Raw genomic sequence first — 13339 nt, forward strand, 5'->3', positions numbered from 1 at the left:
CTAGAGGCATTTCTTGTGATTGCCCAGTTTAAAGAGCACCTCTTTCCCCTAATCGTTCTCTGTTAGATTACCCTGCTTTATTTTCTTTATAAAAATTATCATTTGATAATATCTTATTTACTAATTAATTAATTTGCCTTCCCCACTAGAATTTAAGCTCTATGGTTTCAAGGAATTGAACTTATTCATTTCTGTATCTCCATCTCCTAGAACACTGCAGTCAAAATTCAATAAATATTTATTGAATTAATTGTTTTTTAAAAGGACCTTGAGGAATTAAAAGAAGTTGGATGTGGCCGTAATTTGAAAAGTATGAAGACTTATAAGATGATCTATTATAGTTTTCGGTATTAATCTCCCAATGACCATTATCTCCTGACTATTATTTCCCATTTTTCATGTTATTATAATCAGACTTTAATGTTCTCTCCACACCAATATAGAGTCTGGATTCTTCTCTTTTCCCCCTTCTCATGAATACACTTAGATGGAGTGAAAAATATTTTAAGATATAGATTAAGCTAGAAAGGCATTTAACATAATCTTCCTTACTTGTAGAGAACAGTAATTTCTTCTACAGTGTCTTTAGAGGATATGTAGAAGTTAAATCTATGAACATTATCAGTTTGAAGATAATTGACATCTTTAGTATATTGTAGTCTTCTTATTCAGGAACATGGTAAGTCTGTCTCTTTATTAATGTATCAAGTGAAGTTTTTAATATACTTAGTACCTACTAAGTATATTATACATTATTTATTAGAATTACTCAAACTACTATATATTTATATGTATACATATGTTTGTTGTTTTGGTAAGTAAACTACAAGTTGTATTTTTAAAACCCCTTATTGTTTATGGATAGAAATTTAATATTTTTTATATTGATCTGTATCTGGCAACTTTACTAAACTCTTATTACATACAAATAATTTATAGATAAAAGAAGTTTTCTATAAATAAAAACATATTTACCAAATGATTTTTTTTCTCTTTTTTATTGTGTTGTTTTAAATAGGAGCGGGGAGATTTTGCATCTTAGTTTGCCTAGGTAAGAGGTAAGATAATCTTTATATTCTTTTTTCTCCTCCTTTCCTATCTGCAGTTTCTGCTTAGCAGTATATATCTTGTTTCTTATTTTTAAGGTAATACTTTTAAATATGTTACCATTAAGTATGATGTTCACTGTGGGGATTTAGTTTTTGTTTTATTTTTTTAGATTCTTTTATCATGTTAGTGATATATTTTCTATATCTAGTTCTGCAAGTTTTAATCATAAAACAATGCTTTACTTGTATTGTTTTTCTGCATCTATTGAGATGATCAAATGCTTTTTCTACTTTTATTTTTTAATAAGGAAATTATATTAGCATATTTTATCATGTTGAACTATTCCTAGAATAAGCCCAATTTAGTCATGCTATTTTCTTAATTTATACATTGCTTGATTTGGTTTGCTAATATTTCATTTGGTTTTTTGCATCTATGTCTTGAGTGAGTAATTTACCTTTCTAATATGAAAAAGGACTGCTTTTGTCAGATTTTGGTGCCAAGGTTGTACATGAGTTGGGCAGTATTGTTTCTTTTTCTATTCCTTGGAAGAATTTGTATAAGATTGGAATCAACTGTTCTTAAATATTTAGGGAGGGTACTTTTTTTAAACAAACACAAAACTATAAAAATCACAAAGAGAAAACTACTTTTTTTCCACTGAGAGTCATAGGAGGTAATATTTATTTTAGAAGAGGAGTTTTTTTTTTTTATTGCCCTTTTTTCATCTCCATAAAGTATGGACATTACTACTTGTCTCCAAATGTGTAACAAAAACTTGACAACAGAAGAATAATTATTTTCTTATTTAACATACTTTCAGATATTACAGGCAAATTCTTTAGTAGTTTAATAACAGAGATAACAGTATTTAAATGTTCAAAACAAAGTTTTCCCTACTACCTTGCCCTGGGATCTCAAAGCTAGTTTTTTTCTTCCTACATTAGAATTAAGAAGTTCTGTTTATTAAGTGCACTATAAAGACAGTGAAAATACAATTAAGAAATAATTAGGGTATATATAATTGCCATAGGACTAATATGTGCAGATTACCTTAAAACTTCTACAAATCAATAAGAAATAATCAAATATAAAAAATGATCTATATAATTCAATTATAATCATTGTACCCTACGTAGGTAATTTTATTTATTTTATCTTAATCATTCCAGTTTTTTAGTGCGTAGATGAAAATATATTCTTACTTCACTGTCTTTCCTATCTACTGACATCACTTAATGGTAAAAATCTTCGAAGTATTTCTATATTTGTAAATATAGACCTTCTTCATTCTTATTAAATAGCTACATAGTATTTAATCTTGTAGACTTTTAAATTATTCATTTAAGTGGTCTCTTCTTTTATGAACGTGGATTTTCCCAATCTTTGGCTGTTGAAAAATATTGCTAGAATGAGTATGCTTGTACACGTTATATTACAGCTGTATAAGTGTATCCGAGAAATAGATTCCCAGAAGGGAGATATTTGGGTCAAAGAGTAAATGCAGGCTATACTTTTAGTGGGTACTGCTAGATTACCCACTCTCACTTTTCGTGTGAAGCACTCCCACCCGGAATGTGTGAGAATGCCTGACTCTTTATAGCCCCTCATGTGGAATGTGTTGTTAAACTTTTAGACTTTTGGTTAATAAATGAGAGGTCATATTTCAGTGGAATTCTAATTACATTGATCTTAAGAGTTATATTAAGAATCTTTTTATAAGTTGAAAGACCATTTTCATTGACTATATAATTTTAAGGTGACGGTGCTTTGAAAATATATTCTGCTGTCCTCTCTCTTCCTTTGTTCCTGTTAGGAAGTCATCTAATCATGATTCCTCCTGTATTTCCTTCCTAGCAGCTTTTAAAGTTGTCTTAAGTTCTATGGTTCAACCACAAAGTCTCTAGGTTGATATCTATTTTTATTTATTCTATTCTGGATTCACTGATAATCCTGACTATGAGCACTGGTTTCATCATTTCTTGGTAGTGCCAACTATCGGTTCTTCAACTATTGCCTGATTCTCATTTTCTCTATTCTTTCCTTTTGAAGTTTCTATTAGACACAGGTAAACCTTCTCACTTTATCCTCTTTATTTCTTAGTATCTCTTTCATATTGTTTTATTTTTTTCCCTGTCTTTGCTGCATTCTGGATTATTTCTTCAAATGTATCTTCCAGCTTACCAACTCTTTTTATCAGCTATGCCAAAGAAGGTCCTTAACCTGTCCATTAAGAGTTAAAATTTAGGAGCTGTATTTTTAGTTTTTATAAGTTTATCTTTTTTTCTAATCTGCCAAATAAGTTTTGGTAGTTTATTTTTCTTTGTCGCGATTTTAAACCCCATTTTAATTTTTTAAACATAATAAATTTGCTTAACCGCGTTGTTCTATAACTGCTAAATCCAGTATCTGCAAACTTCATGGCCCTGATTCTGCCGTTTGTCTTCTTGTGAGGTTACTTAGTGATTTTTTTTATTGGTATCTTTTTTGCATGTGTGGTGTGTGGGGGAGATTTTATCTCTGACTTTTTTGAGGCCTATGTGTAAAGAATGTTAACTTGGACATTGTTTTGCATTTGCTTCCACCTGGTGTCTTAGGAGCACTCCTAATCTGGAACATTTTAAAAAATCATTCTTACTTTATTATTTTTTTTTCAATTAGACCTTTTATTTTGAGATAATTGAAGAGTCACATGCAGTTGTAAGAAATAATATTGAGAGATCCTATATACCTGTTACCTAGTTTATCCAATAGTAATATCTTGCAAAACTATAGTACATATCACAACCAGGATATTGACACTGATGCAGTCAAGGTACAGAACATTTCCATAACAACAAAGATCCCTTATGTTGTCCTTTTATAGCAATACTCACTTCCCACCTGCCACCCACCCCTACCCCATACTAACCCTTAGCAACCACTGACATGTTCTCAATTTCTACACATTTGTTATTTCAAAAATGTTACACAAGTGGAAATATACAATGTATCTCCTTTTAGTATTAGCTTTTTTTTCCATTGGTATAGTATATAATCTTTTCAGAAAATAAAAAATATGAAAAAGACCTCAATTTATTATTTCAATACATCTTACTATATTTGTCAAATAGGTAGATAATTGTCCCTAAACATTAACAAATGCCTATGGGTATTCAAAATTATTGGTCAGAGGTTCCAGGGGTACAAATATGAATCAGAGTCTTGCTTTCAAGGAGTTCACAGACGATTCACGGAAGACATATAAAATGAAATGTTATACAGTTAGTGAAATCCACTTCCAGCAGTATGACAAACTGCACAATCTGAATGAAGCTTCTAGCGCAAGTGTTGCATTATTGTAGTCACAAGAAAATAGGAACATTTCCAAAAGGCAAAAAATAAAAAATAAAAGAACATGAAGTGACAACTGAAGGTGAAAGGTAAGCAAGCATCAACTCTAGGGTTGCAATGGAGAACAAATCTTGGGCCTCCTGTAAGGAGGCACAAAAGTAGAATCTGAGACTCTTCCACCAAGCTGGGACACTCAAAGGAGACTAAAAAGGTCACAATTCAATAGCAGCTGGCAAGCAGAAGCAAATTATAATTCTCTCTGGAGGGCAGCATGCTCATTTAGTTTCTCAGGACTCCCACAGATGATCAATCATACATTAGTTCAGAATAAAAATCTGCCAAATACATGAAGACACAAGTCTTCATATGTGTCAGCAGAAAAACAAACAGCACTAGATGTGGACCACCACAAACTCATATGTATCAGTTCATTTTGACTGCCAAATTATATTTCACCATAATTTATTCATCCACTCTCTTATAAATGTGCATTTGGTTTCTTTGTTTCTTTGCTACTATGAACAGTCCTACTAAGACCTCTAGTGATCATGTGTCCTGGTACTCAGGAGTGGAATTGCTGGTTCAGCATATACGAAAATCTATTTTCAGGCTCACAAGATAACAACCACATTTTTTTCAAAAACAGTTGCTCCAAAACATACTCCCACTAGCAATGTAGGAGATTCTATGCAACACCTGTTATTGTCTCTTTTAAATTCTTACCGATTAGTAAGTGAAAAATTGCATTTCACTGTGATCTTGATTTGCAACTCCCTGATGATGAATCAAACTTCACATCTCTTCCTGTGCTTATTGGCCATGTTTTTCCACTGTATTTTGCCTGTTTTTCTTGACTTCCTTGGATTCGGTTTCAATTTTTATCCAACTGTTTACCTAGTCCATTGTATTATTCTTGGGCAACAGGACAAATTACATCTCTAACATTAGGAGGTTCCTCAAACACACCATGCCTTGAAACTACTCTGGTATTTGCACTGTTTGCTGCCCAAGCCTGGTGTAGTCTTCCCCTTTTCCAAAGCGCCTTCAGCTCAGAACAAATGTTACCTGATCCTCAAAGATACCCCTTAGCCTGGCAAAATTCATTCTATACACCAATAGCATTTCATTCATACCATTCTATTAGAGCAAACCACACGTGTACAACTATATGGATGTATTTCCCCTCCCTCTCTCTTTACTTGGAAAACAGAAGCTTCTTGATAGGAGGGAGTGTGCTTATTTATCTCTGAATCTTCAAAAATTAACAGTATTTGGACCAATAGAGGCATTAAATATTCAAAATCAGAAGAGATGACTTTGCTACAGGATCTAATTTTAATGGCCTTCTTTCATATTGTAAGAGAGGCATTATAAAGAAGCTTTATTTTACTTTTTTATTTAACAGACACTTGTAATAAGGCATTTTATTAGCTGATTTCAGAAATTCTCAGTTCCAATTTCAGATATTCTGTTGTGTTAACTCATGTGACCCAGTTTTGGTTCGGAAAATACAATATCTTCAGATCTGGGTACTACCGTGGGACTCATAATTACAGACAAAAATAAATATTTCCTGTGCTCAAATAATTTGGTTATATTTTATAAAGAGCATCAGACATGAACAAAAATAGCTATGCTATAAGATAAAATATAAGTTCTGTTACACAAGTAAAAAGAATTGAGGCCGTTACCAAAATTACAACCAAAAAATAAACAATTCCGGGTTAAGTTAAATACTTACGAAATAGATATTTTAAATTGTCATATGAATGCTTATCTCCATGATTCATTGGGTTTCTAACCTTCATCCTTCATCCTCAATAATTTGACTTATGCTACATTATCCACCTACTCAAATTTACTCATTCACACTCAATAAATATAAAGGCACAGAAGTATGCCAGACTCTGCTGCTTCTTTTAAGTAACTCGTTATTTTTCACTTGCATGAAAGAAAAATTGAGTTTCTGGGACTGTCTCGCTGCCCTAGAAAGTTAACTCCAACCTCATGAATACACTTGACTATGGAGTAGGAGAAAGTACTAGGATGTGAAATGTCAGCAAATAGGGGCAAGAAGCCTCCATGGCAGAAGCAGTGGCACATAAAGTTTAAGGTCAAAGAGTACGGGATCCAACAGAGTTGGGTTCAAATCCTGGCTCTAGTTCTTTCACTGCGCCCCCCTCCCCCGGCCCCATCTGTTTCCTCACCAGTAAAATGGTAATTAATAATACAGTCATTCACTGTGAAATGTGTCTGTAGGCAATTTTGTCGATGCACAAATATTTTATAGTGCACTTAAACAAACCTTGATGGAATAGCCTACTATATACCTAGGCTACATGGCATAGCTTATTGCTCCTAGGCTACAAGCCTACAGAGCATGTTACTGTGCAAAACAGGAGATTAAATCACGCACAAGAGAAAATGATGCTGTCAAAAGAGGTGGTAAACACTGGGTGTACGAGGCTGCTGATGGCATAACACAACATACTGTTTTACAAGTTTTTAAAAAATACATAGAATATACTCTAAAATGATATAAAAGTATAATATAGTAAATACAGAAACCAGTATCATAGTCATTTATTATCATTATCATACTATGTACTGTACATAATTATATGTTCTATACTTTTATATGACTGGAAGTGCAGTAGGTTTGTTTACACCAGCATCCCCACAAACTTGTGAGTAATGCCTTGCACTATGACCTTATCAAGGCCGCATAGGATCACACCAAATTTGGGGGTCTTAAACTCCTTCCTCATCCCTCAAATAAACAGGTTAGTTAGGAGTGACAAAGCCAAGAGTAGGGCAAGGCCATCAAACCGATTTAGGTTCTGCCTCCTCTCCCTAGCAGCCTCAGCCAGACTGCACGTAGGTGGGTCCCCCGGTCTCCAGTCCCTACAGTTGCCTCTGGAAAATGCCCTCAAACAGGGCTCCCCCGCGCTGCACTTTGCCTGGCCGCACAGTGGGATCACCGGGTAGGACCCCACGACTCTACAGCTCTCTGGCCCACACTGTTTTCACCGAACTTACTAGAACCCAACCGCGGCCCACCGACCTCCCACAGCCCAGCCCGTCTTCTCTGTAAAGGGCCTTTACTGGGGACCTAGGGCTCACAGCCCGGTTGTGACTGGATCACAGGACACAGTCTCCTGAGCAAAAGTTGGGCCTGAAGGTTAGGCCGGACGCTGCCCTGTTCCCCTGGACGCTGGCTGCCCCGTGCCCCTACCCGCACTGTGGCATAACTCCTGCATTTCTGAGGTCTGGGTTCCGGCATTGCCACCCGATACTCTGATCTGGATGCTCACCTGATCCGCGCTGCTAAATTTGTGCGGATGGTCCAAGAGTAGTGCAGGGGCCACGAGCTTGACTTGGCCTTGGACTTTGCCCGCACTTTGCCACCTTATGTATTCAGCATCTGAACTTGGTCACCTCTTATTCAAAACGTCAGGGAAGAAATAAAATATTCACACACAGCAATGCTCCAGCGCGCCACACTAGGACCGCATTTGGCGCTTTCTGATCTGCCCTCCGCAGCGCTTTCCTGTAGGACGCCGCGACATCCCTAGCTGTATGAGGTCAGGCCTGGTGCAGCACTGGTGAAGAACCGCCCCTCTGACGCGTGGCCCTCGCATCCAATCCGAGGTTGAATGTCTGCTAGCCTGATTTACATAGAAGCCACTCTAAATAAGTTCAAAGTCAGAGGCCTCAGCAGCTTAGAAGCTGTCTGCCACTACTAAAACATGTATTTTGTAGAGACGCTTCCTTCCCCCAAGCGCCCCAGGCGGTGCTGGGGTCCCTACTCAGAGATCGAGTTTTCACGCCTCTTCTCCTCCCAAGCCCCAAACATTACGCCGATAACCAGGAGCCACCGCTATAGCAGTTGCTTCGACGGCAAGCTTATTACATTTCATGGCATCTGGAACGCTTCATCAAAAGCAACTATCTGCGTTTAGATCCAACAGTCACACAGTAGATCGTATTAAAAAACTCTTTACTTTTTTTTCGAGGGGCGGGAGATGAGGCGGGGAGAGGCGTAGAAAAGGCCTTTTGGAGTCTAGATGTAAGCCGCAGGGACAGCTCAGCCAGCGAAGCTGCGTGCAGCCCTGGCATTTCAGTGCATACACCACATCCATGGCAGTGAGAGGCTTGCATCTGGTGTGCTCCACGTAAGTCACCGCATCGCGGATCACATTCTCCAGACACTTCGAGCACTCCCCTGGTCTCCTCATAGACGAGCCCAGAGATGCGCTTGACAAAACTTCGGTGGGCTAGATGGCGAATGGCAGGTTTCGTAATGCCCTGGACATTTTTCAGTAAGACCTTCCAGTGGGGCTTGGTGCTTCTCTTACTCAGCCCTTTGCCACTTTTACCTGGACTAGGCATCCTTGCGGTAGTGTCTCAACTGGACAGGAAAGAGAGCAGCTTTGTAGTTCCTTGTAGGGGACGTGTTTGAAAACCTCAAAAAAGTGGGTGGAGTTCTAGGCCCTGGGAGGCTTTTTTTTCCCTCCCTACAATAGTGAGTCCAGTAAGCAGGAAGCAGAACAGGACTGATATCTTTTTGCTTGCTTTTGGGGGGAAGGTTTTTGTTATTTTTGCCATAAAATTGAGGAAAGACTCAATAGAATTTACATTGCCTTTTCTCAATGCTTAAAACAGGCCAGATTCTCTGTGCTCTCGGGATCCTTCCTTCCATCCCTCTCTCTGTCTCCCACTTCCCAGCCTTCCCTTGTCTCTCACATGCGCTAGAATTCTACTTCTATATTTTTCAAACCGAATGTTTACTCTTATAATAACCATTCCCAGACTAATGTGAAAAATCAATAGAAACTAACAATGCTTTACATCTTGTTAGATTTCAGAGCAATTGCTTTATAGCTTTTAACCTGTGGATCTTTTTGAGTTGTTAGTGGGAAAAAAAAGGAAATTTTTAATGGTTCTCTTTTCTCTTTTGTGGCCCCGCGGAGAAAGACTTAAAATTATTTTCAAAGGTCTAATTTCGCCCTCTTCCCCTCCGGTCTTTTCCTTTGCAGCTTCTGTGCAATTTGCAGATTTTCCTGCCTCCTCTGCTCCCTCGCCACGAGTGCGTTACTTTTTTTTTTCAATCAAATAACATTTTCTATGTTTATTTAAAATACTGTAAACTACTTATTTCATTGAAATCCGAAGTTCTCATGTCCACTTAAAAATTCAAAGTTCTTGCAAAATAATGGATGCCATGCTTGTGGCTTTAAACAGTGATTTATATTACAAATCCCCAAGTAGGAGGCTCTGAATCTTAAGACCTAAACAAAAACTAAAGTGGGTAGTGTCACCGTTCTATGAGACAAAACTCTTTCTGTCTTCCCAAAAAGGTTTGAGATAAAAGGCAGCCGTATTTAAAGGATGATTTAAAACCTTTTCCCAGGTACTTAACATCGTGAGGAACGAAAATTCTAGTAAATTATTTAGTAAATAGTTTAGTAAACTGTCCCTAGTTGAAGAATAAGCCTTTCCAGTAGGAAAGCTTTGTGGTAATATTTATCTAAATGTTTATAACTTACCCATCTCCATAACACAAAAAGTAATTTTGTTGTTGTTAAAGAGGAATTAAAAAGGCCCGTGGAACACTAGATGGCTGAAAAAAATCCTGAATAATCAAGTTGTACCATGTGATTTTAATCCTTGACTCAGAGGGAAGAAAAGTCTATCAGATCTTGAAGGATCAGGATTATTGCAATAGTAAGATAGATTCATTCATTTATATTTACCATGACTAAGAAATCAAGGCTAGAACATTTTCAGGTCAGAAATCTCTCTTGCTTACAAGAACAAAAAGAAAAATAGTGCCAGTAATAATAATCTGTTTAAATTTTCCCATGATATAGGCAAACATTTAAGCTAAATTTACGGAACTTGTGCCAGGAACATCTTGTTAAAAACTGCATAATAGATTTGTTTGTCCATTTATTCAGTTTATCTAACAGTTACTGGATGCTTACTAACATATTTCATCTTCAAAACACTTTGAGATAGGTACAGAAGTTCAATATCTTATCCAAGGTCAGCTGGTAAGTGGTAGAGCTAGGATTTGGCTGGAGCAGTCTGGATCCAGGATGACCACCTTATTCATGACAATGTACTACTTCTCATCTTCATAGACATTTATCGAGTCCTGACTATAGGTAAGTTAATTATTGTGGTAGGCAGTAAGGACATACACATAAGTGGTTGAAAACATTATTTCAGTAAAATAAAATCATAATTAGGCTGATGAGAGGGTAAATTTGCTTTACTTTTAAGTGGATACTATAATCCACATAAAATGTTGTTTATATTAGTAAGTGTTTCACATTACACCACATAGCCACGTAAATGTATAATTATGAAAAATGTTGAAGTAAACGAAATTACTTCAGTGAAATAGTAATTTCTAATAAAAAAAAAATGATTGTGTTCCAAATGGTATGGCTCTGTAAGGACAATTGCTGCCGTTCTTTCTTCCTCTGAGCGCCACCAGAATGTCTTACATGGCCATATCTACCTTTGGGCTCGTCTACAAGGAGTCGCTCACAGGCTTCCTGGAGAATATGATCCCAGAAGCCCATGACCAATTAGGCTAAAGCCAAGGCTAAGACTTTCAGTCTTAGCAACTGAGCTGAGCCTGCAGGGTCTCCTGGAATCCGGAGGCTCTCTTTAGGCTCATAACTTCAAAGACATAAGATGTTAAGTTTTGGCCTTATAAGTGAGCTTATTCCTGTCATCTGTGAAGAAAGCATTCACGTATAGCCTAGCACTCTAGTTTCACATCCCTTAGGATCCAAGATTGGCAGCCTGTGAGCCGCAGAGCTTTGCGGGAAGTCCAGTGTCATCTGGTCTAAAGTTCAGAGGGCCAGCTCCATAAGAAAAGACTCTTGGAGACAGCTTCTCACACTGTTGAGTAGTCATCAGCAGGAGCCTCTGGGTTTGCAGGAGGCAAGGCATTTGCTTAAAGGAATAGGCAACACACCCTGTACCGGGCAGGCAGAATTCAGTAGGGAGTTTGTAATTTCTCTTGAGGAGCAGTGTTGCCCACAAGCGTGGGCTCTGGAGTTAGATAACTACCTGGATAGGACGCTGTTTTACGTAAGAAAATCCGGCTAGAGGACACAGCGTCGTCTGGCACACCGTGAGCGACCTCAAGGGACATTTCTTCCTTTAACTTTTTGTACTTGTGGAAACGAAGCAGCTCTTCTTCCAGATCTGTTTCTAACCACGATTCCTTCATTCTTAAGACTTTATTTTCCTGGGAGCGAGCGTGGACGTCGAAACCTTAGGTTCCAATAAATTCAAAGACGCCCCCAAACGCAGAGTCGTCGTACCGGCAGATATGTAAATGAACTAGAAGTTTGCTCTTTTGATTGGAGAAAGCTGGAGAAGGCGGTCCTTCTCTCAGTGCGCTAATTGGGAGCAGAGCTTGCCAATCATTAGTTACCGAAGCCGAGGATTTTGCGGCGTCCAATGGGAAGGCGCTGTCTAGTGGCAGCAAAGTGTTGGAAGAGGCAGTTCCGGCGTGGTGCATTGCGTTCCTATACCCGGACCGCTGACTGTTTCTCACTCGCTACAGTTTTAGGCCAGAGGTGAAGATGTCTGGTCGCGGAAAGCAGGGCGGCAAGGTGCGGGCAAAGGCCAAGTCCCGGTCCTCCCGCGCGGGCCTGCAGTTCCCGGTGGGCCGAGTGCACAGACTGCTGCGCAAAGGTAACTACGCGGAGCGAGTAGGAGCTGGGGCGCCGGTGTACCTGGCGGCGGTGCTGGAGTACCTGACCGCGGAGATCCTGGAGTTGGCTGGCAACGCCGCGCGTGACAACAAGAAGACCAGGATAATCCCTCGCCACTTGCAGCTCGCCATCCGCAACGACGAGGAGCTAAACAAGCTGCTGGGGAAAGTGACCATCGCACAGGGCGGCGTCCTGCCCAACATCCAGGCCGTGCTGCTGCCCAAAAAGACGGAGAGTCAGAAGGCGAAGAGCAAGTGACCCTGATGCCGTCACAGGGGAGCTGGCTTCCTGAGAAGAGTCTCTTTTAATAGCCACCCCGCAGTGTTTTTGAATATGTTGGATGTCTTGGAGGCCCGGTGTGAACTAGTGGGGAGGTGGGCTGTGAGGAGCCCGCCGGGGTCCGGGGCCAATAAAGTCGGTGAAACTCGTGTGGTCGAGAGAGCTATGTAGTCGCAGAGGCTTGCCGGAGACCTCTAGAGCAGGTACTGGTGGGTCGGTTTGAGCTACTTTTTGGTCTGCGTTGGTTCGCAGGTCACCCTCGAGGACTTATGAGCGGGTGAGGGAGATCAGGAGGAACCCACTGGCATGCTTGCCTTAAGTCAAAGGAGAGGCAAAGTAGGTGCAAATGCGGGAGGAATTCTTTTTACGGCCTCTTCTCAGGACAGTTCTCCTTCCCTGTCTGGGCGGTTCAAGAACCAGTACTAGGGAAGAGACAGTGGCACTGAGCTGGTCTCCGGCAGGAAGTTGCCTCTCCGGCCATACTTTTCAAAAGGTGAAGTAACTTTCCATCTTCAAAAAGTGGCTCTGTGTCAGCTTAGATCTTTAGCCTAATAGCTGTTGTGTTCTCATGTTTTGAATATCAGATATTTTTATACACATTCCTTTAAAATGTTCACATTTCTTTAAAATGAAAGAAACACCCAGTGATATGTGTAATACAGAAGCATGAGTCATGAGATTGGAAACTTGTTCCCCTGACACTGACATTGCATAACAGTGCAGCGTTTTTTAGTCATGAGTTTACATATGCTTATGAGCTTTTAGATGATTTTCTCAAGTTTCTGGCTTCATAATGGTCTTGTCTCCATGATATTATACCCCTTTGGAAGTGTAATCAGTTTGATTTTGCTTTATAACAACAAATAGCCTGCTAGAAGTCCATTATGTTTTTCCACTGGCCTGAAGTAATGACCTCATTCCAACAATGCCTATAG

At 39.0% G+C, this 13339-nt stretch overlaps 2 protein-coding genes across 2 annotated transcripts; one reads left to right on the forward strand and one right to left on the reverse strand.

The window, feature by feature from the left end:
• Window positions 1-8354: 8354 nt before the first annotated feature.
• H4C16 (H4 histone 16) lies at window positions 8355-11892 on the reverse strand. Its single transcript, XM_039876449.1, is given in 2 exon segments — window positions 8355-8592; window positions 8594-11892. Coding segments are annotated over 2 exon segments (420 nt in total). The 5' UTR covers window positions 8776-11892.
• H2AJ (H2A.J histone) lies at window positions 11885-12555 on the forward strand. The gene has a single exon (XM_039876417.1). The coding sequence runs from the start codon at window positions 11994-11996 to the stop codon at window positions 12381-12383; it is 390 nt and encodes a 129-aa protein (XP_039732351.1). The 5' UTR covers window positions 11885-11993; the 3' UTR covers window positions 12384-12555.
• Window positions 12556-13339: the final 784 nt, after the last annotated feature.

Source organism: Pteropus medius, unplaced genomic scaffold, assembly GCF_902729225.1.
Source record: "Pteropus medius unplaced genomic scaffold, Ma_sr-lr_union100, whole genome shotgun sequence".
Classification (NCBI taxonomy): domain Eukaryota; kingdom Metazoa; phylum Chordata; class Mammalia; order Chiroptera; family Pteropodidae; genus Pteropus; species Pteropus medius.

Coding starts and splice junctions, on each gene's coding strand:
- H2AJ (XM_039876417.1), top strand. CDS start 11,994: ATGTCTGGTCGCGGAAAGCAGGGCGGCAAGGTGCGGGCAAAGGCCAAG.